At 41.1% G+C, this 27,732-nt stretch overlaps 1 protein-coding gene across 2 annotated transcripts; it reads right to left on the bottom strand.

The window, feature by feature from the left end:
- Window positions 1–756: 756 nt before the first annotated feature.
- LOC139530124 (carbonic anhydrase 5B, mitochondrial-like) lies at window positions 757–26,922 on the bottom strand. 2 transcript variants are annotated; one of them, XM_071326234.1, is made up of 8 exons: window positions 26,280–26,922; window positions 10,236–10,433; window positions 9,728–9,846; window positions 8,634–8,729; window positions 6,677–6,739; window positions 6,037–6,195; window positions 5,728–5,901; window positions 757–1,197 (listed from the first exon to the last, which is right to left on the bottom strand). In XM_071326234.1, the coding sequence occupies exons 1-7, from the start codon at window positions 26,419–26,421 to the stop codon at window positions 5,731–5,733; spliced, it is 948 nt and encodes a 315-aa protein (XP_071182335.1). In that variant the 5' UTR covers window positions 26,422–26,922; the 3' UTR covers window positions 757–1,197; window positions 5,728–5,730. The 2 variants fall into 2 exon arrangements, with proteins under 2 accessions (XP_071182335.1, XP_071182336.1); XM_071326235.1 differs by lacking the exons at window positions 757–1,197; window positions 26,280–26,922 and adding an exon at window positions 10,586–10,732 and having other exon boundaries at window positions 4,878–5,901.
- Window positions 26,923–27,732: the final 810 nt, after the last annotated feature.

The raw sequence follows: 27,732 nt of genomic DNA, 5'->3' as shown, positions 1-27,732 counted from the left end.
ATAACTTCTGTATTGAGGAACAATGTACTGTGATGTGGTTCTCACCTAGCTATCTTCAGGTTAATACACTTACTGTAAATCACTTTTCAAGGTGTCTACTAAATTACTAAAATGTCAATGTAAAATGTCATTCTTATGAAGGCCTGTGGACCTCTTTCCTCTGACCATACAATTCAAAATGGTGGTTAGAAAATGAAAGGAAAAGGTCTAATTAACTTCTCTAGGATAGGGGGCAGCATTTTCACACTTGAAAAGCATATCCAAATTCAACTGCCAGCTACTCATCCCCAGAAGATAAGATATGCATATTGTTAGTAGATAATGTATAGAAAACACTCTGAAGTTTCTAATGTTTAACCATGTCTAACCATGTTTCCTAACATATCTAAACATCCACACCCTGGCCCCATTCTGTTGGTCTTCAAACGGTGCCGACTAGGTCTGGTGTGGCGTTATGGGTCCTGGAACCAGGTCCTTATTGCCTGCCCAGGCTCCTGTCTAATGGGGAACAATGGAGCACAGCACAACCATTTATTTATAGGGGACAATAGGAACCTTTCTACCAACCCAGATCATTGTGACATCATTGTTGTTGCTATTGCAGATTTTACTGGGTTCTTGCTGCTGAGCATTACTCAAGTGGAAACCAGCATGTCCCATAACAGACTGTTAACTACATCACTTTACCCAGATGAACACCCCATCCATAGAAGCATTTTAATACCACCAGCAAGTCAAAATACTAAAACACAGGCATAGTGTACTCATTTCTTTATTATATTCATCTTTAAAATCTTCTATATAAACATTTGTCAGCAGTGGCTTCCTAGTTGTACGGCTGGACTAGGCCAATCAGGCACCTGGTACAACAACAGGCCTGTTGGGAGAGGGGCCCCAATTTAGCCCTTGAACCACAGCCCCTCAATAGCAGTTTTCATTCCGGCCCATGGGGCAGGAATGTGGCCACCCATTGATTAAACAAATACAACATGTACTACAGCACAACAAACGTAGAACACTCCTCTAGCTCCAGGAAAACACCTGCTAAGTAGCAAACAAAGCAAGGGGAAGCACTGTCGAGTTTCCATCTGAGGTGTTTTACCCAAAAGGCTCAGACTTGTGGGCCATGGCTCCGGCGGACCTGCTCTGGCTTGGGCCCAATACCAGGCCACGGGAACTTTTCAGCTGGCATTTATACTGAACAAAAATATAAACACAACATGTAAAGTGTTAGTTCCATGTTTCATGAGCTGAAATAAAAGATCCCAGAAATGTTCCATACGCACAAAAAGCATATTTCTCTCATATTTTGAGCACAAATTAGTTTATATTCCTGTTAGTGAGCATTTCTCATTTGCCAAGATAATCCATCCACCTGACAGGTGTGGCATATCAAGAAGCTGATTAAACAGCATGATCATTACAAAGGTGCACCTTGTGCTGGGGACAATAAAAGGTCACTCTAAAATGTGCAGTTGTCACACAACACAATGCCACAGTTGTCTCAAGTTGAGGGAGCATGCAATTGGCATGCTGACTGCAGGAATGTCCAGCAGCGCTGTTACCAGAGAATTGAATGTTTATTTCTCTACCGTGAGCCACCTCCAACAATTTTTGAAAATTTGGCAATATGCCCAACCAGCCTCCACATCCGGCTTCTTCACCTGCGGGATCATCTGAGGGGGTGCTGAGGAGTATTTCGGTCTGTTATTTCAATTGACCGATTTCCTTATATGAACTGTAAACTCAGTAAAATAGTTGAAAATGTTGCGTTTAGATTTTTGTTCGGCACACATAACAATGGCTAACTGTGAACACCTCACAAAGCAATGGTCTTGATGCAGAGGTTGTTGATCCTGCTCACCCCAAGTCTTTAGTGTCACACTCCTGATGGAAACAATGACACTAGAGCTGACATCAACATAAAAACACTGGCAACACAATGGTGTAGGGCAAGTTAAGTGGAAGTTCCGCATAAGTCCCATTTATGTAAAACATGTACATCAATCTAGATCATTGTGCATACTAAGTTTGACACATTTAAAACAGTCATTGATGGCATATACATGAAAATACAGCAGTTCACCATTGATGACGGATTAAATCATGATCACTAGTCTTGATTAAAGTACAGTCATTACAGTTCAGTTTCCGTTTAGTATTTATAATTTGAAAACAAAAATACAGTTAAGTGAAATGAAACATCCCACTGGAGATTAAAAAGGCAGAACATAACTAAACAGATCAAGACAAATAGGAGGCAGAAAATTACCACAGTTACAGCAAAAAAAGTGAATCTGTCCTACCATCACTTACCCATAAAAATGCCCACATCAAACCAAGACCTAAAATGTACAACTGTTTCATAACCCCCATTCAAATCCTCCCTGTACCCCAACATTGTTCCCCTAACCCCTGGTGTGAAAAAGTGTCACCTTCAATTTCATAGGTAACGCAGTGAAACAGGCATAAGTGTCAAGTGGGTATGGAGGGCTGGAGTCTTGGACAGTGCTTTTCAGTTTTCAGAACAGGTTATTGTCAAGCTATGAGCACACAGCCATGAGCACACAGCCATGCAAACTGCATAGACAAACATTGGCAGTAGAATGGCCTTACTGAAGAGCTCAGTAACTTTCAACAGGGCATCGACATTGGATGCCACCTTTCCAACATTTTTTATTTATTTAACTAGGCAGGTCCTTCCCAAATTGTGCACCACCCTATGGGACTCCCAATCACGACAATTGTGATACAACCTGGAATCGAACCAGGGTCTGTAGTGACGCCTCTAGCACTGAGAGACCGTGCTTTACACCACTGAGCCACTTGGGAGCCCCCAACAAGTCAGTTCATCAAATGTCTGCCCTGCTAGAGCTGTCCCGGTCAACTGTAAGTGCTGTTATTGTGAAGTGGAAACGTCTAGGAGCAACAAGTCGCGAAGTGGTAGGCCACACAAGCTCACAGAACGGGACCGCCGTAGGTCATAAATAGTCTGTCCTCGGTTGCAACAATTACTACCGAGTTCCAAACTGCCTCTGGAAGCAATGTCAGCACAATAACTGTAAGGAGCTTCATGAAATGGGTTTCCATGGCCAAGCAGCCGCACACAAGACTAAGATCACCATGCGCCATGCCAAGCGTCGGCTGGAGTGGTCTACAGCTCGCCGCCATTGGACTCTGGAACAGTGGAAACGCGTTCTCTGGAGTGATGAATCAAGCTTCACCATCTGGCAGACCGACGGACGAAGGTGGGTTTGGTGGACGCCAGGAGAACGCTACCTGCCTGACTGCATAGTGCCAACTGTAAAGTTTGGTGGAGGAGGAATAATGGTCTGGGGCTGTTTTTCATGGTTCCGGCTAGGCCTCTTAGTTCTAGTGATCGGAAATCTTAACGCTACAACATACAATGACATTCTAGACGATTCTGTGGTTCCAACTTTGTGGTAACAGTTTGGGGAAGGCCCTTTCCTGTTTCAGTGTGTAAGAACTTGACTGGCCTGCACAGGGCCCTGACCTCAACCCCATCGAACACCTTTGGGATGAATTGGAACGCCGACTGCGAGCCAGGCCTAACTAATGCTCTTGTTGCTCAATTCCCCGCAGCAATGTCTCAACATCTTGTGGAAAGCCTTTCCAGAAGAGTGGAGGCTGTTATAGCAGCAAAGGGGGGGGGACTACCTCCATATTAATGCCCATGAGTTTGGAATGAGATGTTCGACAAGCAGGTGTCCACATACCTTTGGTCATATAGTGTATGTATTACAATTGCTATAAAATGTGCTATATCACTTATCATGGTTGTGTGTCAACATAGGGAATAGCCATGCTTATTTTACTGTAAACAACCTTTTGGAATGCTATTAAAGCATAACATTAAGTTCAGGTATGTTTTCAAGTTGATACATGTAGTTGGTCCCACTGTAATCCCTGTCTAGCTACCTAGATATTTTGCATTTATGGATGGTCCTGCTGTGAACTTAAAAATCCTCTCCAAATTATTGCAATATCAAGGTCTGAACAAATAGCAATTTTCAGAGTACAGTCAAAGCTAAACAGTCTCAATAAATGACATACAACTATCAGGAGAATGATTCCTGTCGGTGTGCTGCTAGTGCTTCTAAAAGGCAAGTCAAATCCTTCTGACCTCCACCAATAAATAAATACAGAACCAACAAGATGAACAGGCTAATGATGTACATGTGACTCCCTCTCTAAACTCTCCCACAGCTCCTGGACCAGAAATTAGCAAACAATCTACCGACTGCCTGTTAAAAGCCTGCGAGGGGCATAATATTGTCAATATTCATTAAACCAGCAGGCTCCAACAGAACAGACACTGCAGTGAGCTATTGATCTATGAAAACAGATGTCACCGTGTGTGTCAGTATTATGAATAACATGGAAGGCACTATGGTAGAGTCCTTTTCAGTACAACAGAAGAATTTGATTACAAGAGCAAAATCATCTTAGACACTCATGTAAAAAAAGGTCAATGTTTGCTATAGAATTCAACATATTAGTTGTAACAAATGCCCTGGTCTCTCTGTGCTTATAAGGCATAATGAAGCTGTACATCCTACACATATTACTTTTACATCTAAGTTAAAGATACTGAGATGTACATTCTAGTCTACTCAAGACTATGTATTAAAATCCATCAAATCACCTAAAAACATATTGAGCAACAATCATTTGTGCAGTTTGGAGCCTTAGCTAGGCCTTAATACAATGAACTAAATCTTTTCGGCTATATGCTGTAAACAAATTTAGAGCTTAAACCTTCAAACTAAACCCCCATTCATATATGATGCCCCTTCACCTCAAATACTTTGTCAAGGAAGAAAAATTACTGTAGAAGTACTCTTTCCACAAGAGGGTGATATTCATAAGCTTTAGTTTACATAATAAGTGTTGATAGTACGTCAAATTATTCCAGCAGCATCAATCATTGGTTTCTGGAAGCATGTAAAGTTTGACTGTTAATAAGGAGTGAATAAATAAGGTTTACAACTTTAAAAAATAAAGAGCATTCATAAAAATCTCCAACCAGATTCACCTAAGACACAGGAGTTTCAAAAATATGTTAGCGTCTGCTATGTGTTGATGACTTTCAGTTATTGACAGGACAGCAGACAGTGAGACAGATGTCAACATCAACAAAAAAGCCTTTAGATCATTGGTATTCAAACTTTTTCAGGGGGGGACCAACCCTTTTTTTCATAATCCTTTCTCGAGACCCCCCCACCCCAGATCTAATGACACGACCTTAAAAGGAAACATTTCGATTTTTACATCAACAAATAAACTTAAAATTCATTACATTTTTATCTCTTATTAAAATTAAAAGAAACCATTAAATACATTTACTCAAAATAGTATTTTTCAAATTCTTTCTCAAAAACATTTGTATATTGTCAAACAAAATTATCTGTACTCTTAATTTGCTTACTTCTAATTTTTGGGGGGCGAACCCACAGCAGTTCCCACACAACCCAACTAACTAGAGGTCGCGACCCTGACTTTGAATACCACAGCTTTAGATGGTGACATTGGAATTATAAAATCCCTGTCATTTAAGCGAAATCATTGAGTGCTTTCTGAATGCATAAGACATTTGGAAAGAAGATGCCAGCAGTATGACTTCTGTAGAGTAAAAAATAAATAAAAAGGCTTCCTAGGGTAATTGCATAATTTTGCTTTGAAGGGTCAGAGTGAGTTTGTGTGTACCGGTCAGTGGCCTGTGTGTGGACCTTTTGCAGGTGGCTCCTGCTGCAGGAAGGGGGTGAACGAGGACCGCACAGTGCGGCCCCTCAGGGGCTGCTGCACGCGGAAGTTGTTGACCATGCTCTTCTGCACCTCCTCCTCTGCTGAGGTGAAGAGAAGTCTCCGGAACACTGCCAGCTGAGTAAGGGACAATGTGTTACGCAGACCTGAAACTATGGAGTTAAAACACCAAGGTGTAAACCGCTGGTAATGCCATTGATGTTCTCTCCCTGTTCTCCACTAGCAAACAAACACATACAAATCCACACTAACCTGGTCATGGCTGACTTCGATGTGCTGCTTCATGATAATCCAGGTCACTGCCTCAGTCAGAGGAGGAGTGGTAAGAGACCCTGCATACGTCCAGTAATCGTCAATGTTAGCAGGCAGTAGGCAGGCTGGGTCAAACCTAGTGAACTCAACAACACTGTCCTAGAGAGTGAAAACGGAAAGAGGAAAGGGTTACATGGTGCTGCCAATTGGCATTCCCCATCCATAATAACCTTACTGATAGTAGTGGCATGTCATTTGACTCATGGCCACTAGATGGCAGTTAAAGTTGACCATCTTCCCATCTCTGATCATATTTCAGAATTGTTCCTTTGCATAATAATTCTGTGGGAGGTAACAAATGGTGTTCTACCCTCTACCACTCCTGTATAGCTCCTACACTGTCGTCACTCTCCCCCTCACATACTATTGCCATACAAATGTCACGTGTGCTCCACCTGAGACTTGTCCAGATTGCCCAACTGAGTCGTACAGTACATTGACTATTTTTGTTCTTACGCTTGGGCGGCTTTCTCAGAAACGCAGAGGCATATACCACCTGCTTGAAATGCACTCTTTGAAACCTTGGTTTAAAAAAAGAAAAATCACCTTCATGATTTAAGTGGTCAATCATTGAACTCACCTTGTGTCTGACAGCAGGTAGAGCATCCACTAGTTTCTGCAGTCCCTCGTGTCTCTTCCCTATCTGAGGAGTAAAATAATCTGTGTCTGAGCACTGAGTCCATCTGTCAGGCATGTGCTGTGTGTCTACATTCACTGCACGGGGTGTTTACATTTCAATGCCAGTAAATCTTGAAATGGTATGCATGTATGTACAGTGGGGAGAAGAAGTATTTGATAACCTGCGAAATCGGCAGTGTTTCATACTTACAAAGCATGTAGATCTGTAATTTTTTATCATAGGTACACTTCAACTGTGAGAGACGGAATCTAAAACAAAAATCCAGAAAATCACATTGTATGATTTTTAAGTAATTAATTTGCATTTTATTGCATGACATAAGTATTTGATCACCTACCAACCAGTAAGAATTCCGGCTCTCACAGACCTGTTCGTTTTTCTTTAAGAAGCCCTCCTGTTCTCCACTCATTACCTGTATTAACTGCACCCGTTTAAAAGACACCTGTCCACACACTCAATCAAACAGACTCCAACCTCTCCACAATGGCCAAGACCAGAGAGCTGTGTAACGACATCAGGGATAAAAGTGTAGACCTGCACAAGGCTGGGTTGGGCTACAGGACAATAGGCAAGCAGCTTGGTGAGAAGGCAACAACTGTTGGCGCAATTATTAGAAAATGGAAGAAGTTCAAGATGACGGTCAATCACCCTCGGTCTCGGGCTCCATGCAAGATCTCACCTCGTGGGGCATCAATGATCATGAGGAAGGTGAGGGATCAGCCCAGAACTACACGGCAGGACCTGGTCAATGACCCGAAGAGAGCTGGGACCACAGTCTCAAAGAAAACCATTAGTAACACACTACGCCGTCATGGATTAAAATCCTGCAGCGCACGCAAGGTCCCCCTGCTCAAGCCAGCGCATGTCCAGGCCCGTCTGAAGTTTGCCAATGACCATCTGGATGATCCAGAGGAGGAATGGGAGAAGGTCATGTGGTCTGATGAGACAAAAATAGAGCTTTTTGGTCTAAACTCCACTCGCCGTGTTTGGAGGAAGAAGGATGAGTACAACCCCAAGAACACCATCCCAACCGTGAAACATGGAGGTGGAAACATCATTCTTTGGGGATGCTTTTCTGCAAAGGGGACAGGATGACTGCACCGTATTGAGGGAAGGATGGATGGGGCCATGTATCGCGAGATCTTGGCCAACAACCTCCTTCCCTCAGTAAGAGCATTGAAGATGGGTAGTGGCTGGGTCTTCCAGCATGACAACGACCCGAAACACACAGCCAGGGCAACTAAGGAGTGGCTCCGTAAGAAGCATCTCAAGGTCCTGGAGTGGCCTAGCCAGTCTCCAGACCTGAACCCAATAGAAAATCTCTGGAGGGAGCTGAAAGTCCGTATTGCCCAGTGACAGCCCCGAAACCTGAAGGATCTGGAGAAGGTCTGTATGGAGGAGTGGGCCAAAGTCCCTGCTGCAGTGTGTGCAAACCTGGTCAAGAACTACAGGAAACGTATGATCTCTGTAATTGCAAACAAAGGTTTCTGTACCAAATATTAAGTTCTGCTTTTCTGATGTATCAAATACTTATGTCATGCAATAAAATGCAAATGAATTACTTAAAAATCATACAATGTGATTTTCTGGACTTTTGTTTTAGATTCCGTCTCTCACAGTTGAAGTATACCTATGATAAAAAATTACAGACCTCTACATGCTTTGTAAGTAGGAAAACCTGCAAAATCGGCAGTGTATCAAATACTTGTTCTCCCCACTGTATGTATGTATGTATGTATGTATGTATGTATGTATGTATGTATGTATGTATGTATGTATGTATGTATGTATGTATGTATGTATGTATGTATGTATGTATGTATATGACAGTAGTGGTGGTGGGTTGCATATTGTAGGGATGCATCAATAGCTATGTTAACGAGGAGCAATAAATTACCTTGAGGAAGACCCCGATAACAGCCAGTCCATTCTCCTCCATCACAGCTTCCTCAAACCGGCTGTACTTATTAGAGTTCCAGTGGACCATGTGGAGCTAGCAACAGAAAAGACAGAGCATATGTAAATCAAAATGTGTTTATCCACACACCCAGAGTCAGGTTGTAGACTTTTGTTGACATATGTCATAATACACTGACTGCATTCAAATGCAATGTGTCACAAATTATATCTGTTGCTGAATAATGATTAACCTAATTCATGTTTAATATCATTCTCAAGATAAACGACAGTCAAAGGGCAGAAGTAAAACAAATTTGGGATTATATTCTGAACTTTAAAATACACCCCAAAATACCCATCCTTAACTGACAGGTATCAGTATCGATTAAACCAAACTGAGCATTGTCTGACCCAGAGGTCACACGTAGCTCCTCTTTGTTTCACTCTATTTCAGCTCCCAACAATGGCCCATAGTCACACTGGGATCAGGGGAGGTTTACATAAAGAAAAAAGGAGTTACAACCCAATAAATACTCAGACTGTGGTGTGCTCCTATTAGGCACAGAGGGAGTTGTGTTGTAATCGTAACTTCAGCCTCTGTACACACTCTGCACCTGGAGAGTGTTGAAAACCCTGACACAGTCAGATTCTCACAGCCATTAACGACAGCTTGGCATGGCACCCTCCCCCAGACAGACAGTAGTACAGTAGTACTCCCTCTATTGTGTAAGTGTGCTTTAGGTGAGTGGAATAATATGAAAATAGATAACGTCAAAGGTGGGTCATGAGGATTGACCAGAATGCATTTCACGCAAAGCATTCTGCTTCTATATGTAGAGGTTTCCAACAGCACAATACCCCTCTGTCACGAAAATTCCATGCCAATATAGTCATGGATTGGCTAGGACAGCACTATGCCCTGATGTCTAAAAGCAGTCCTTCCACCGTTCCATGCCATAGTCTCCTGAAGACTACAGCTCTACTAGACTTGACATGTTAGGAGGTTTTTCAAACTGCATAGAGGCATTCCACAAAATTGACATTTAAAATACAAAACACTAACTCTTAAGGAAGAGGATGTGCGGTAGCTACCTCAGCAGGGAAGAGGCGGCGGTCCACTGTGTGCTCGGAGCCCCACGCGTTGTTCTCCCCCCAATGGAAGTGGAACTGACACAGCCGGAAGTTATCCTCCAGAGGACCCCCTTTAAGTACTGAGTGAGGGATGGGTAAGAATAAATAGATCCTCTGTGTTATATTAGAGACCCAAGGATGGGAAACAGTAACTAGTACATAAATAACAGCTGAGTGGGGGTTAAAAACATGATTATATAAACATACATGCTAAAACATAAGTATCCTCTCTCCACACACACAAAAGCAGATTTTTTTTTTTTACAGAATAATAAGCCTAAACAAAATAGACATTTCTGAAATAACATTAAATTGAAAATGAGAAATGTCTAAACAATACATTTCAAGACAGAGTGATGTTGAGAAATAAGCCTAGGGCAGGGATACTTAAAAAGTTAATCAAAGTCACATTCCACGTGGTGGGCATTGCGGTTTTAGTGAGGCACATTGCAGAGCAGAGAGGCCTTACTGGATTTGTCGGTGGTGTCGTCGTACTCAACCAGAAATGAGTACCCGTTGTTCCATATCTGTGAGCACGTCCCGGGGTCGTAATCCGGGGTCAGCGGCTTGAGGTGAGGATCAAAAACGCTCTTACGCACCCGAATATCGATAGGAGATTGTCTGTTACCCCCTGGAGCAACGAGTGGTCCCTGCCACATTGGATGCACTGGAGTCAAAGGATGAGAGAGGACATCAATCTAGGCTGACAGTAAAATTTGTGATGAATAAAGCCCAACAAGGAATTACAGGGCACATGTGTAAATCACATTTGGTCCTATTGCTTAGCCCACTAAAACAAAGACAAATGCTGACACTTACTTTTCATTGTGTACTCTCCAGCTTCCTGCATTATTATTTGGCAAAATGCCAAAAATAAAATATGATTAAAATGTCTCACAGCAGACAAGCAATTCAACAGACTTCCGAGTTAGACCAGTAAGCCTCCTCCCTACATTCCATTTAAAGAAATGAGTAAAGCAGAGGAGGAATGAGACACTTGGGTTATTCCTCATGAAACTAGGACAAAAAAAGACCATGATTTCGCAGATTTTCACAACATTTAATATACAGAACAGTACTTTAGAGGAAGGTTTGTTGACATATATTTGACATTTATAACAAAGCATAATTGAGAAATAATTATTGAAAGTTTGCATATTTATAACATTTTGTCCTTACCCAGGCCTCCTTTAAGACTCCATAATGTATATGTAGGTGCTACAAAGCAAACACTGGTATCATATGATTGTTTTCCCCGCTTGCTCAGTAATAGCAGTAGTATTTTGATTTCAATAAAAGTCTTACATTAAATTGACAAATATTGAAAAATCTAAAAAGGAATATAGACAATATACCAGTTAAGACTTGGCACATTTTCAATATAGTGTTAAACAAAATATTCTCTACAGGAATATCAAAAATATTCATAAATTGATGTAAGAAAATTGTTATAGAAATCAAAATACCACTCATATTTCAGAGCAAGCCGCAAAGCTTCATATGACACCAATTTTTGCTTTGTAGCACCTACATATGAAACATTATGGAGTCTTAAGAGGCCTGGGTTAGGAAAAAAATCTCATAAATATGCTAACTTTGATTAGTTATTTCTCAATTATGCTTTTAGATACCAATGTCAAATGTATGGCAAAAATCCTTCCTCCACAGGACCATTCTATGGATTAAATAATAATTGTGTGTGGGGGGGGGGGGTTGTCCTGGTTTCGTGAGGAATCACCCAGTTCCTTCCTCTAACTCGAATTCAAAGGAAATTGCAGAATAAGTCAAATGTGGGTAGGTTACAGAAACTGACACACAGAATGTATTGGCAGCCCAACAGGTCTTCTCCACAGAAGGAGAGACAGTAGTTCAGTTCTGAACGGAAAGTTTATTAAAATCTGCATTTTCTGGCATTACAATAAATCTACTAGGACCTCCTATATCTGTACAATGGTCCGTTGGAAAAGGTGTTTTCAATGGGAACAATTATTTTTAAATGAACCTTTTTGCTACTGTACCCATGGCTCTAATGTGTGACGAAAATGTGTGTCGCTGCTGTGTAACCTGCAGTTTTAATTTGGGAACACCAATGCAACAACAAAAATGTATTTATATTATAATTGTTGTAACAAGGCTTCGCTGTACCGTTGTTTCCCGAGCGCAGATTTGTTAGCTTCATGCTTGCACCCTTACTATAGCGAACACGGATGTTTCCTACTAGCACACAGTTCAAAAGACGGGACTCATTAACCAGGGCAACGTTACTTTTTCTTCCTGTCGAGGATTGGAAGCCGCATTTTACATTCCTAAAAACTGTCACCAGCCGTTTACCATTCGTTTTAAACCTTGTTTAGTCATGTTTGTTACCTGACTAACTAGCTAGCTAACAACCTGGTAACATTACCAGTATATACATTTTTCTAGGGCATAACGTGTTCCAGATTTAGCTAGAATTCATATAGGGCTGCTATATCTCAATAAATGCTATGTTGTGCTCCTTACTTTTTAAAGTGAGCACCAGTGCTAACAATGCAGCCCTGACTACCGGATTAAAATAAAAAGCATACTCTTACAATTTTTTTGGAATGCAGCCTAGTTTCCCATCATGTGTAATATAAATTGTGACAATGAAGATCATAAAATACGTCTGAATTTTTTAAAAGTTTACTTCATGTACTGAAATGAGCTATGGATTTTTGTATAATCCACTCTTCATAATCCTCTATAGCTCATGCATAGACAATGTTTCTAATTCTGTGGCCCAGTGGATCGCAGGGAGATACATCTGCCACAGGTTTCTCAGTGAGGTATGCAGGGTCATGGGTAGTAAAAATAGGTTGAACACCAGTAGGACTCTCATAGCAGACATTAACATTGTGGTTCTCACCATAAAAACAACCAACCATGTTCATTATCTTCAACAGGATTTGAGGCATTATACCGATTACAGGACCTCCATGTGTTTCTCAAAAGAAACATGACTGCTTTTTCTGTGCCCTAACTGACTCATTTGCTCTAGAAAAACTGCTTTTGGTGATTCATCACAAAACCAGGACAAAATAAATATCCTAATTTGGGGGATTTTTACACCATTTAATCCATAGAATGGTCCGTTGGAGCAAGGTTTCCCAAACTCGGTCCTGGGTCATCGTGAATCAGCTGTGTAGTGCTAGGGCAAAAACAAAAACGTGCACCCAGGGGTAAACAATTTAATCAAAGTTGGCATATTGAGGACATTTTGGCCTTATGGAGTCTTAAGGCCTGCTTAATGTTTGATCTGTATGTGCTACAAAGCTAACTTTGATGTCAAATTAAGCTTTACCAATTGCTCTGTAATATTAGTATTTTTCAGTAACAATTCTTACATTCATTTAGGAAGACTGAAAAATATAACACATGAATATTGAAAATATAACATTTTTGATTAAGCAAATGTTTCAATACATTGTTGATAATATACTTCATGGCAGGGATCAACTAGATTCAGCCGTGGGACGATTTTATTCTTGAGCGGATGGTCAGGGGGACGGAACGTAATTACAAATCATTTGTAGAATGCAAATTGACCGCAAGAAGCCCAAACAGATTTATTTGACTAAAACAATTTAAAACCATGCATACATTTGTATACGATCACACCTCTCTATTATGCATGGGAATACTTTGGAACAGATTAAAAAGTATAATATGTTATCACTTGGAGCCAGTTTGCTGCCATTTTAGTTGTTTACGTTTATACAAGGGGGAGAATTTTTTTTTAAACTATAATAATAAATCACCCGAAAGACAAATTCCCAGTTAGGGAAACTTGCTCTATGGCCATATCAAAGTTCCAGAGAGGGATCTTTGCTACTTTTAGAGTTATGATCATATTTGAAAGCAAGTTCAACAGAGTGAATGTGAAAATGGATTAAAAAAAAGGATTTCCCTCTGCTGGTGATTTGCAGGATGTCCAATGACCAGTAAAAGAACGGCTGTGAATGGTTACATTGCCTACTATACCAATTTCACTATGAAATGGGCCATCACTTCAGAACTACCAGAGACCCCACTCTGGAACTTTGTTATGCCAGTAGAGTATATAATGGTTCAACAATATATAGAAAAATATGAATATGAAACATTTTCTATATTCATTTTAATATTTTTCTAAATTCAATGAATGTAAGAAAATTGTTAAAGAAATCAAAATACCACTCATATTTCAGAGCAAGTGGTAAAGCTTCATATGACACTGATTTTTGCTTTGTAGCACCTACATATGAAACACTATGGAGTTTTAAAGGACTGAGTGAGGCCAAACTTATGCCAACGTTGATTCCTTATTTCACAATGAATAATGCTTTTAGACACAAAATGTAAAATATGTCGACAATCCTTCCTCCAAAAAGGACCACTGTATGGATTAAATGTTGTCAAAACGTCCTAAATCATGGTGTTTTTTTGTCCTGGTTTCGTGAGGAATCACTTCTTTGAGAGCCCAAGCCTAGCTTCCCTCGAAGGCAAACGTTTTTACTTGCACGTTATTTTCCACTCCCAATGGATACACCCCCAAAAAATAATTGGGTTTGCCTGGGACTGAAGAAATGAAAACATAAAATGCAACTCGGTGGGGCAGTAGTTCTTGACAAACATGATTTTACAGTTGAAGTCAGAAGTTTACACACACTTAGGTTGGAGTCATTAAAACTCATTTTTCAACCACTTCACAAATTTCTTGTTAACAAACTATAGTTTTGACAAGTCGGTTAGGCCATCTACTTCGTGCATGACTAGTAATTTTTCCAGCAATTGTTTACAGACAGAATATTTCTGCCCGCGGCTATGGAACCCTGACCTGTCCACCGGACGTGCTACCTGTCCCAGACCTGCTGTTTTCAACTCTCTAGAGACCGCAGGAGCGGTAGAGATACTCTTAATGATCGGCTATGAAAAGCCCACTGACATTTACTCCTCATTATTATTTGACCATGCTGGTCATTTATGAACATTTGAACATCTTGGCCATGTTCTGTTATAATCTCCACCCGGCACAGCCAGAAGAGGACTGGCCACCCCTCATAGCCTGGTTCCTCTCTAGGTTTCTTCCTAGGTTTTGGCCTTTCTAGGGAGTTTTTCCTAGCCACCGTGCTTCTACACCTGCATTGCTTGCTGTTTGGGGTTTTAGGCTGGATTTCTGTACAGCACTTCGAGATATTAGCTGATGTACGAAGGGCTATATAAAATAAACTTGATTTGATTTCACTGTATCACAATTCCAGTGGGTCAGAAGTTTACATACACTAAGTTGACTGTGCCTTTAAACAGCTTGGAAAATTCCAGAAAATTATGTCATGGCTTTAGAAGCTTCTGATAGGCTAATTGACATCATTTGAGTCAATTGGAGGTGTACCTGTGGATGTATTTCAAGACCTACCTTCAAACTCAGTGCTTCTTTGCTTGACATCATGAAAAAAAAAAAAAAAGAAATCTACAGAAATCAGCCAAGACCTCACAAAAAAAAAAAGTAGACTTCCACAAGTCTGGTTCATCCTTGGGAGCAATTTCCAAACGCCTGAAGGTACCATGTTCATCTGTACAAACAATAGTACGCAAGTATAAACACCATGGGACCACGCAGCCATCATACCGCTCAGGAAGGAGACGCGTTCTGTTTCCTAGAGATGAACGTAATATGATGCGAAAAGTGCAAATCAATTCCAGAATAGCAAAGGACCTTGTGAAGATGCTGGAGGAAACAGGTACAAAAGTATCTATATCCACAGTAAAACGAGTCCTATATCGACCTGAAAAGCCGCTCAGCAAGGGAGAAGCCACTGCTCCAAAACCGCCATAAAAAGGCCAGACTACGGTTTGCAACTGCACATAAGGACAAAGATCGTACTTTTTGGAGAAATGTCCTCTGGTCTGATGAAACAAAAATAGAACTGACCATCGTTATGTTTGGAGGAAAAAGGGGGAGGCTTGCAAGCCAAAGAACACCATCCCAACCATGAAGCAGAGGGGGTGGCAGCATCATGTTGTGGGGGTCCTTTGCTGCATGAGGGACTGGTGCACTTCTCAAAGTAGATGGCATCATGAAGGGAAATTATGAGGATATATTGAAGCAACATCTCAAGACATCAGTCAGGAAGTTAAAGCTTGTCGCAAATGGGTCTTCCAAATGGGCAATGACCCCAAGCATACTTCCAAAGTCGTGGCAAAATGGCTTAAGGACAACAAAGTCAAGGTATTGGAGTGGCCATCACAAAGCCCTCACCTCAATCCTATAGAAAATGTGTGGGCAGAACTGAAAAAGCATGTGCGGGCAAGGAGGCCTACAAACCTGACTCAGTTACACCAGCTCTGTCAGGAGGAATGGGCCAAAATTCACCCAACTTATTGTGGGAAGCTTGTGGAAGGCTACCCGAAACATATGACCCAAGTTAAACAATTTAAAAGGCAATGCATGTAAACTTCTGACCCACTGGGAATGTGGTGAAAGAAATAAAAGCTGAAATAAAATAATTTTCTACTATTATTCTGACATTTCACATTCTTAAAATAAAGTGGTGATCCTAACTGACCTAAAACAGAGAATTCTTACTAGGATTAAATGTCAGGAATTGTGAAAAACTGAGTTTAAATGTATTTGGCTAAGGTGTATGTAAACTTCCGACTTCAACTGTATATAAATGGCAGGCACAGTCTGCAGGGCCTTATGAATGTGTAAAGCTGACCAATCAGCTGTTTACGTGTCATTAATATTTGTATAGGCTTTTATCATACTTTTGAAAGTGTAGTTTGCTGGATGACAAGTTCCGGTCATTTTCTTGCTTACCAAGTGTAAACAATGGCAGAAGCAAAGTCAGTGTTTTTGTAGCGTACCTCTGTAGTAATAACAAACAAATGCAGCCGTCCTTAAGTTTATGCTGTAAAAAGAGTTGGAAGGCGCTACGTTTAAGATACTCTGCAGTAGCACCTTGGAATGTAGCCTACATTTCAACCACACAGACTACACTGCTGGGAGCGGTTTATCTGAATACTTTAAAATAATGACCCGAAAACTTTGTTAATATATCCCTTTATTTGTGAATAAAATCATCACCATTGGAAACTCACCAGTGCTGTGGAAATAAATAAAAACAAATATTTGCAAATTCACCCACTTGCCTCCTGCGGAATCCTTGCCCTTACACCTTGTAGGATGTATAATAAGATCATAGCTAGAATAAAAATCCACATGACAGAAAATAAGGTGCAGAAATACTTCCATTTAACTTTCAAAGTAATGTTTCACGTCGCACGAAGGAGGGCACATCTTGGTGAATAGAGCTTTGGACGCTTCACATCCCTTCAATTAGATGTCAACAACTGTGAAAATGATAGAACACAACACACTCTACAAAATGGTCAAACGTTGATTAAAAGAGCCATTAAAACACAAAAGTGTATTGTAGACGCAGAGCTCTATCAGTAGAGCACAAACATTGCAAAAATAATACATGACCAAAGTTATGTGGACATCTGCTCGTCGAACATCTCATTCCAAAATCATGGGCATCAACATGGAGTTGGTCCCCCCCATTGCTGCTATAACAGCCTCCACTCTTCTGAGAAGGCTTTCCACTAGATGTTGGAATATTTCTGTGGGAACTTGCTTTCATTTAGTCACAAGAGCATTAGTGAGGTCAGGCACTGATGTTGGGCGATTAGGCCTGGCTCGCAATCAGTGTTCCAGTTCATCCCAAAGGTGTTCGATGGGGATGATGTCAGGGCTCTGTGCAGGCCAGTCAAGTTCTTCCACACCAATCTCGACAAACCATTTCTGTATGGACCTCGCATTGTGCACAAGGGCATTGTCATGCTGAAACAAGGGCCTTCCCCAAACTGTTGCCACAAAGTTGGAAGTACAGAATTGTCTAGAATGTCATTGTATGCTGTAGCGTTAAGATTTCCCTTCACTGGAACTAAGGGGCCTAACCCGAATCATGAAAAACAGCCCCAGAACATTATTCGTCCTCCACCAAACGTTACAGTAGGCACTACGCAGTCGGGCAGGAAGCATTCTCCTGGCATCCGTCAAACCCAGCTTCGTCCATCGGACTTCCAGATGGTGAAGACTGATTCATCACTCCAGAGAACGTGTTTCCACTGCTCCAGAGTCCAATGGTGCCGAGCTTTACACCACTCCAGCTGACGTTTGGCATTTTGCATGGTGATATTAGGCTTGTGTGTGGCTGGCTTGGCCATGGAAACCCATTTCATGACACTCCCGACGAACAGTTCTTGTGCTAACGTTGTTTCCAGAGGCAGTTTGGAACTCGGTAGTGATTGTTGCAACCGAGGACAGCCGATTTTTATGCGTTGTGCTTCAGCACTCAGCAGTCTTGTTCTGTGAGCTTGTGTGGCCTACCACGTTGCGGCCGAGCCGTTGTTGCTTCTAGACATTTCCACTTCTCATTAACAGCATTATGGCTTTTTCTTTGCAACTCTGCATAGAAGGCAAGCATCCCAGAGTCACCTCTTCACTGTTGACGTTGAGACTGGTGTTTTGCAGGGACCATTTAATGAAGCTGCCAGATGACTTGTGAGGCATCCGTTTCTCAAAGTAGACACACTAATGTACTTGTCCTCTTGCTCAGTTGTACACCGCAGCCTCCCACTCTTTCTATTCTGGTTAGAGCCAGTTTGCGCTGTTCTGTGAAGGGAGTAGTACACAGTGTTGTACCAGATTTTCAGTTTCTTGGCAATTTCTCACATGGAATAGCCTTCATTTCTCAGAACAAGAATAGACTGACAAGTTTCAGAAGAAAGTTCTTTGTTTCTGGGCATTTTGAGCCTGTAATCGAATCCAGAAATGCTGACGCTCCAGATACTCAACTAGTCTAAAGGACAGTTTTATTGCTTCTTTAAATCAGCACAACAGTTTTTAGCTGTACTAACATAATTGCAAAAGGGTTTTCTAATGATCAATTAGCCTTTCAAAATGATAAACTTGGATTAGCTAACACAACGTGCCATTGGAACACAGGAGTGATGGTTGCTGATAATGGGCCTCTGTATGCCTATGAAGATATGCCATTAAAATCTGCAGTTTCCAGCTACAATAGTCATGTCATTTACAACATTAACAATGTATACACTATTTCTGATCAATTATGTTATTTTAAATGGACAAATAAAAAAAATGTGCTTTTCTTTCAAAAACAAGGACATTTCCAAGTGACACCACACTGTTGATTTTTTTTTACTAGAACAAGGTGTCTTGGACACACACAGTTCCAGCAGTAAGTGTAAAGCTGCTGTTCTCAGCCATGTGCTGGGTGGCTAATGATCAGTCACACCATCTGGCCTGGAGAAAATTACACATTTCAGAGTACTGTTTTAACACATCTGGCTCTAGAGCCAAGCCCCTTTTCATTTGACTGGTTTGCCTTACCCAGTAGGGCTTGCCAGTGCCTGGCCAGAGGACTCCACTATCATGTGACATACTCCACGAAACCTGCTAGCTGTTACTCTTGGCCAACGCATTTGGCTTCATAGTGGGCACTCTTGATTGCTCTTCAGTACCTTCCTCAATCACAGCTGACAACTCTTGTGACCTTTAAGCTCTCTAAATGGTAGAACTGGTGGCAGTTTGGGACAAAGTGTAATTTGCTCTAACTTCCCATCTATATGGAGTTAAGGAAAGACTGGATCATCTGGGTGTTTGTCAAGCTTTCTTGTCATAACAGGGGGACATGTGTAAGACAGCACAGAACCACGGGGCAGAGATCCAAAACTGGAATCAAATAGAGACAGTTCAGCTAAGCCATGCAGGACAGAGGAAATCAGTAATTGGGGTGTAATGCTCCTCAAAGCCTCTCCAGCAGAACGCACTGCCTGGTCAGGAAGGGGCCCTGAAACAAAAACGATGCATTTAGGTTTGAGAGAGTGATAACTAAAACTATTGTGATGTGTTTGAGATAAAGTATTTGTATTCCTTGCAAAATATGTTACTAAGAGCGTGATTGAAAGATTTTTTTAAATTATCTCATCACAGAAAATTGATGTACGCTTGCTAAAGTGTAGATTTTAAGCCACTTTTGCCAGACGTCGTTGGTTCTGAGCGGATCCCCTGAAAACAAGAACACTTGTGCAGAGATTCCATTTACCATTCCAAAATTATATCAGAAACAACATCTAGGCCAGTGGTTCTTAACCTTGTTGGAGGTACTGAACCCCACCAGTTTCATATGCGCATTCACCGAACCCTTATTAATTGGAAAAATAATATGATTTTTTTCAAATTCAAAACATAGGTATATATTTTACTGGTGCACAAAATGAACCGTGCATCAACATCAACACCGTGTGTTCAAAGAACAAAATCATCAAAACATGATTTTCACACAAAAACAAAAACATAATAATGAATATTTACTGCAAATCAGTGTGACTTCTGCTGTTGCCTTTCAGAGACCAGTTCAGAAATGCGCGGCTTCACCTTGGCAAGTGCCACTCATGTCATTTTCGCAACAAAGTCTGTTCCTTTTCTTCATTTTTATGTCCAGCATCCTCGAAAAGGAGTGCTCGCAAAGATATGCTGTAACAAACGGTATGAAAAACTCCAGAGCTTTCTTAGCAATAACAGGGTACGTTACCATTTGTTGACACCAAAACGTTGAAAGCGTTGTTGTTCTGAAGTTGCTGTTGAACCTGGCTCTGCTGAATTTCAATGATTTCATATAGGTATTCATCATTGACATCTGTTGTCTCAACACTAAACGTGAACGGCTGTCTCACCCATGCTGGATATGACTCTTGTAGGGAAGTATCCGTCGAGAGACTTTGCAAGCTCATCTAAGTGCGTGGCAATTGCTTGCTTCAGTTCCGCGTGTACAGAAATGTCTCCGATTCCAGATACATCTTCGATCTTACTTACACAGTCGTCCAGCAGGGGAAAGTTTGCGAAGTTATCGTTCTCTGTTCGTCGTTTCCATAACGGTAACTTTTTTTGAAAAGCCTTCAGGTTTTCCTCCGCTTCGATGATGTTGACTCCACCGCCCTGCATCTTTTGATTGAGATGATTGAGAGCTGCGAAGATATCAGCCATGTACGCTAAAATGAGAATGAACTCAGAATTTTTGAAGCAATCTGCATGACAATGTTGGTGGTCTTGCAAAAACAGGGCTAATTCCACACGCACGGCAAAAACACGATTCAGCACCTGTCCCCGGGATAACCACCGAACGTTAGAATGGTACAGAAGTACCTCGAATTCAGAGCCCATTTCTTTACACAGCTCACTGAAGATGCGGTGCCTCAGAGCACTAGTTCGCACATAGTTCACGCATTCCACTACAATTTTTAATACTTCTGCCAGTTTTGGAGGCAAGGTTTTTGTTGTCAACGCATGCCTGTGCAGAATACAACGCGTAACAATGATGTGTGGTGCATCGGCTTTCACTAGCGCACCAAAACCAGACTTTCTTCCCAGCATGACTGGAGCTCCGTCCGAACAAACTGCAGAAACCATATCCCACGAAAGATAGATTGTTGTCTTTGAAGAAGTCATCCACAAGTTTCTTCACATCGGCTGCCTTAGTTGTTGTTGTAAGAGGCTTACAAAATTAAAAAAACTCCTTTATCACGTCGTCTTTCACATAGCGCACGAATACAGCAAGCTGGCTTAGATTGGAAACGTCTGTGGTCTCGTCGAGTTGAAGGCTGAATTTTGCCGGGCTTGAAATCAGATCTGCAACTACTTGAGCCAAGATGTCTTTGCTCATGTCCTCTATTCTGTCGCTGATGGTGTCATTTGAAAGAGGAATTTGGGATAACTTAACTTCAGCCTCTTTTCCCAGCATGATATTCGCCATCTTCAACACAGCTGGTTTTATGAGTGTTTCACCAATGGTGTGTGGTTTGCCCTGCTTTGCGATCAGGTAAGCAACTTCGTACGATGCTGTGAGGATCGGTTTGTTGATGGGTACAAAGCCGAGAACAGGCAGAGTAGCCTTTTCATCGAATCTGGCTCTCTTCACCTTGAATTCAGCGAGCGTTGTGTTCTTGTATTTTCCATCTCCATGCAGCTTAAGGAAGTGTTCTCTTAGTTTTGCCGGTGCTAGACTAGAATTGCTCAACTTGGCATTGCAAATCATGCAGTTAGGACGCTGACTCCCATCACGTTCCGTTATACATGTGAATCCATATTGTACATATTCGTCCGACCACTTTCTTTTTTTGCTCGACATAGTAAGTATGAAGGGATTAAAATATTAAGAAAGAAATCACAAGACGTACCATCACGACAGTCACAAGTCGACTACTGAGCGCACCAAATTCCCTGCAGCACAGATAGGCCAAGCGATGTAGCGTGATCACCTGCAGCCAATGATGGCCAAGCGGGGCGTGTCATCACGAATCATATGAGTCGGATGTGTGTCTTGACCTCCGCCGAACCCCTGAGACTGACTCACCGAACCCCCTGATCGAACCCAGGTTAAGAACCACTGATCTAGGCCTAGCTCTACAAAGTGTATTACCAGAGTCCTTGGCCTGTGCCATGTTCGCAGGAAACTTGTGCATGGTACATGTGGTGGCACAGTCTTCATGCTCATCATGCTGTCATTGTATTGTTTGGAAAAGCAAGGCAACCAGGTGGTTGCACACAGGACAGAAGGCTTCATGTCCGTGTACAAAGTGAACTACAGTACCAATATCAGTGGCAGTACGATTTACAAATCTTTGTTTCTATAGAAGACAGAAAGCAAAAAATGTAGTGCACAGCTGCCAAACCTAATTGAAAGGGTTAGGCAGTGCTATAGTAGATAAACAAAGAGTATGGTCTGTGTGCTTGGCCAGTGAGTGCGTTCCTGTAAGACGTAGAGTCGCAAGCTAGCGCGAGGACGCGCTCTTTGAAAGGAGGGAGTAGTGTAACGACCCTGGGTTTATAAGCGCGGAAATCGTCTCTGCCGCACGAGCATGCTTTTGTGGCACAGTCGATAGCGCGCCGGACCTCGGGCTAGAAGGTCGAGGGTTCGAGACCTGCTCCCTGCCTGTTTCATTACACTACCTTAAACTTCCTTATTTGACACAGACATAAAAATGGTATCCACGAGTTAATCTGACTCTGTGGAAGCACATAATGGGCCTTATTGCCAAAATCCCAGAGTATACATTTAAGATTATTATATATTGTTTACTATGGTTTGTTTATCAGTAACAGTTTCCATCCACAGTTTATGAGTGTAAAGTCATACCATATTAAAAAAAACAGCTGTGATGGAAACAGGTAATTTCGGTACAATTTTATAAATGGCGACATTATTTGTTTGTTTGACATGGTGGTATCTTTTTGTGTCTATAATGCGAAAAATGGTGGCGGAAACAGCTTTATGCGCACATATTTATACAATAACCATTATATTGAAGTAAACTTGGAGCCACGCAATGGTGTGTGGTCCTCCCACTATGACTTGAGAAACAATGCAGTTTATTATGATACAGATTAAATAAATTATGATTAACTTCACAGGGTGGTGAAAGTGCACGGTCTTTAGCGTGGTGCTTCATGCCAATAAATATTGAGGGTCTTATTCTGGTGACACGATGGTCGATACTTAGCTGCTGTTTAACAAAATATATATATATTTTTTTATCTTGCTCTTTTGTCCATGATAATCTCTTCACGTAAACTATACCCGCACTGTATCTGCAAGCTGTTGGCTAAACCACACGTGCCAATACCAGAGTGGCCACATTACCTATATAACGCTGCATGTGACAAAACCATCAGTAGAGTTGAAAATGTGATGGAATCAAATTTATTTAACCTTTAATCTGGGCAAGTCAGTTATGAACAAGTTCTTATTTACAATGACAGCCTACTTGTAAAGCACCCCCTAAACTTTTATTTTTTATTTCGGTACATGGGAATATAACCGTAAAAGCTATTTTTATGTGCACTACGTCGTCACTCACAGCCTTTCATCTGCAACAAGTCCATTTGTTGGAATTACACCACTGGTGAGAAAATATAATTTTTTCCCCATGCAGATTTGATTATATTAGCATAAAGATCTGTGGCCAATATGTGAGAGATTTTCATGCAAATATTCTACAATCTGCATTAAAAATGAGAATTTTCTCACCAGAAAACAGTTTGCAGATACAGTGCGGGTATAGCCTATATGATGAGATTATTTTGGACAAAATAGCAAGATTCTTTTTATTTGTCAAACAGCAGCCAAGCATCTATCATCATGTCACCAGAATAAGACCCTCGATATTCATTGGAATGGAGGATAAAGCTAAAGGCTGAGCACTTTCACCACCCTGTGAAGTTCATAATTTTTCATCTGTAGCATAATAAATAGAGGTCGACCGATTAATCGGAATGGCCGATTAAATCTGGGCCGATTTCAAGTTTTCATAACAATCGGAAAATCGGTATTTTTGGGCGCCAATTAATTTTTTTACACCTTTATTTAACTAGGCAAGTCAGTTAACACATTTTTATTTCCAATGACGAGGCAGAACGACAGATTTTTAACCTTGTCAGCTCAGGGGATCCAATCTTGCAACCTTACCGTTAACTAGTCCAATGCTCTAACACCTGATTACATTGCACTCCACGAGGAGCCTGCCTGTTAGCGAATGCAGTAAGCTAAGTTGCTAGCTAGCATTAAACTTATCTTATAAAAAACAATCAATGACTGTCATTGCTCCAATGTGTACTTAACCATAAACATCAATTCATTTCTTAAAATCAATACACAAGTATATATTTTTAAACCTGCATATTTAGCTAAAAGAAATCCAGGTTAGCAGGCAATATTAACCAGGTGAAATTGTGTCATTTCTCTTGCGTTCATTGCACGCAGAGTCAGGTTATATGCAACAGTTTGGGCCGCCTGGCTCTTTGCGAACTAATTTGCCAGAATTTTACGTAATTATAACAACATTGAAGGTTGTGCAATGTAACAGGAATATTTAGACTCATGGATGCCACCCGTTAGATAAAATACGGAACGGAATAAAAGTTTTGTTTTCGAGGTGATAGTTTCCAGATTAGTCAAAGGTATATGGTTTAGAGAGAAATAGTCGACGCGTTATAATTCCTGTGATAACTTGCGGCTGAATTTGAAAGGGGTTCCTTCGTTATTTTACCGTTCATGTCTTCTATAGAGAATGTCTTGATCTACTTCAAATAAGGTCTGTGTTTCGTGCAGGCTTAAACCGCCTCGACGTTTTGATACCCGTGTAAATCTCACTAGGATAAGGTAACGTTTGTCAACATATTTTCATAAATCCACTCTACAAAAAAATGTATCTTCGCTTATATTTAGCCAATATTGATCAGAGTTACCTTGTCCTATGGATATCTACACAGTTATAAAATTGGCACGGTGATGTAAGCCTACACGAAACACAGACCTTATTTTAAGTGAATCTAAAAATATCCTATGGAATAAATGAAGGAACCGCTTTTCAGATTTTGCTAGAAGGTGTCATGGGAATTATGACTCGCACTTTGGTTGTCAATTCTTACCATGCCCATTATTAAAATAGCATTTCCTGCATATAGAAATTAAAGTTTTTGTTTTCAACATTCATCACAGGTAACTTACTCTATTTTTATTCAAACAGTTGACAGTATTTGTCTCCTAAGCAGACTCTTCAGTATCATTGTCACTTCAGAGCTGTGTGCGTGTGTGTGTGTGTATTTATGTATTATATTAAGTTAAAATAAGTGTTCATTGTTCATTCAGTATTGTTGCAATTGTCATTATTACAAAAATGTGTTTGTGTGCGTGTGTGTATGATATATTTTTTTTTGAAAAAAAATTACAAATCGGACGATTAATCGTATCGGCTTTTTTTGTCCTCCAATAATCGGTATTGAAAAATCATAATCGGTCGACCTCTAATAATAAACTGCATGCTTTGCCGAGTCGTAGTGGGAGTACAACACATTAGATTAGTTTAACGACCCATTCGAAAGACAGGGCAATGACCCCAATCACTGCCTTGGGGAATTGGGATAATTTTTTAGACCTTAGGGAACAGTGCCTACTACTGGCCCTCCAACACCACTTCCAGCTGCATATGGTCCAGGGCCTAACCAGGACCAACCCTGCTTAACTTCAGAGGCATGCCAGCAGTGAGATGCAGGGTGGTATGCTGCTGGCATAATGAACCAGATTCACTCATGCAGAAATCCACTCCCTGGTTTCCATGTATTCTTTGTTTTCATCGCAATGCGTTCACAATGTCATTATCCCTTCAGTAATGTAGCCACCAAGGATTTATATACATAATTGGTAGCCATAGTGATGTTGATTAAAACGTTACCGCTGCTTGAGAGATTTAACAGTTATTTATCATGTCGTGTGTGGAATTTGGCAGCTTCGCTGCCAGCTGGACTAAGTGACTAGTAGTGATTATAGCACTGACTGTTCTAGTCTTAAATATATTGACTACAACTAGCAAATGCAACTGTACTTAATATAATGATACAAGCTATTTAAAAAGTTTCGACACTTACAGGCAGAAAGCACATATTTGCTTGAACATGCGGTGAGGTTGCATCTTCTCACAGGGATCAAACGTTGACCTTTGGTTTGCTTTATGAGATGTCTGTGCAGATACCGAGCAAGTGGCGTTAAAACCGATGAAAGAGCCACCATTATCTCGGATTCTTCGAATACGCTTCTCGAGGGTTGCGAGAGTCAAAGTTTGTTGTTATTTATCCTTTCAGGTAAGGCAAAACGTCAAGTCAACTGCTCATCTTGTCCCCAGGTGTTACGGGTTGGTTTCATAGCGGTTTCCACTTAAGGGGATTTGCTTTTTATGGCCCCTCGTCTTCCACATTGTCGGCTGGATGGCTGGTCTCTCTCGCTACCTCTCGCTTGACTGGTAGCAACGAAATGGGCAGGCTGTCACATGATTAAAACGTTCACGAATTGACAGTAAATTCCATCCGGTTTTACAGCTTTTCACTAGTCCTGTTGATGCGTGCTCTTACTTGAACACCGCGCCCATCGAATTTAGCTTCCTACAGATATTTCACACGCCACATCAACGAAAATAACAGATTGTAAATGTCTTGACAAAACAATGTTAATACGAAGAGTTTGCTGAGTGGGGGTCGCAAAATTCCCATCCCGACCTATCAGCTTTATCGTCTGAGGGGCGTTTCAATCCACATGCGCGAGACGATGCTGCGTTCATAGCATCTTGTAAATACGAGCATATGACTGAAAAATCCACTTGAACGCCTCTCCAACTCGTAATAATTTGAGGGAAACTCGTCTATCACCCTTGAGCTCCGACTTCTTCCATATATACTCTGACGTCACCTAATCAAATTATATTTGTCACATGCTTAGCAAACAACATGGCTGCGTTCGGCTATGTTTTTTCGTTCTGGAACGTTCAATTTAACGGAAATGGTGCTGTACTGAACGACCAGTTGGAACGCTGTCGCACAGTTTCTAAACCGAGGCGCAACATCGCGAGACTTCCGGGAACGCTTGCAAAACAGGCCAGGGTTTGAGAAGTGAAAAGGTCTTCCTTAGTTGTTCATTTTCTCTAAATCTAAAGGCACAACCTCGATTTAAGACAATGTTTTTGGTAGTTCAACATGTTATTGCTCCAACCTCGTGAAAGTGACAAACTGACACGTTTTCATTTTCGTCAAAAACAACTTTATCGAAGGAGTGGCTTTGGCCTGCACATGCGCAGTTTGGCGCGAGACGACCGTTAGAAACACGTCATCGGACTACACATGAGTTTAGCTAGCCAATATCGCCATGCCATTGTCTACAAGTGTTTTAGCATATCTTCATACTATATTATAAACCGGGTGGTTTGAGACCTGAATGCTGATTGGCTGAAAACCGTGGTATATCAGACATCATAAACTGGGTGTTCGAGCCAAGAATGCTGATTGGCTGACAACTGTGTTATACCATGGGTATGACAAAACACTTATTTTT

The sequence above is a fragment of the Salvelinus alpinus genome, chromosome 9, assembly GCF_045679555.1.
Source record: "Salvelinus alpinus chromosome 9, SLU_Salpinus.1, whole genome shotgun sequence".
Classification (NCBI taxonomy): Eukaryota; Metazoa; Chordata; class Actinopteri; order Salmoniformes; family Salmonidae; genus Salvelinus; species Salvelinus alpinus.
Note: the sequence above shows the minus strand (reverse complement) of the source record. Positions and strands in the feature narration are given on the sequence as shown.

Excerpts from the sequence above, each read along its gene's own strand:
- LOC139530124 (XM_071326234.1), bottom strand. The coding sequence starts at position 26,421 with ATGGTGGCTCTTTCATCGGTTTTAACGCCACTTGCTCGGTATCTGCAC. Across the intron at positions 10,434-26,279 it reads CAAATATGTGCTTTCTGCCT|TGCATCCAATGTGGCAGGGA; the intron begins GTAAGTGTCGAA and ends CTTTGACTCCAG. Across the intron at positions 6,740-8,633 it reads TTATCGGGGTCTTCCTCAAG|ATAGGGAAGAGACACGAGGG; the intron begins GTAATTTATTGC and ends TTTACTCCTCAG.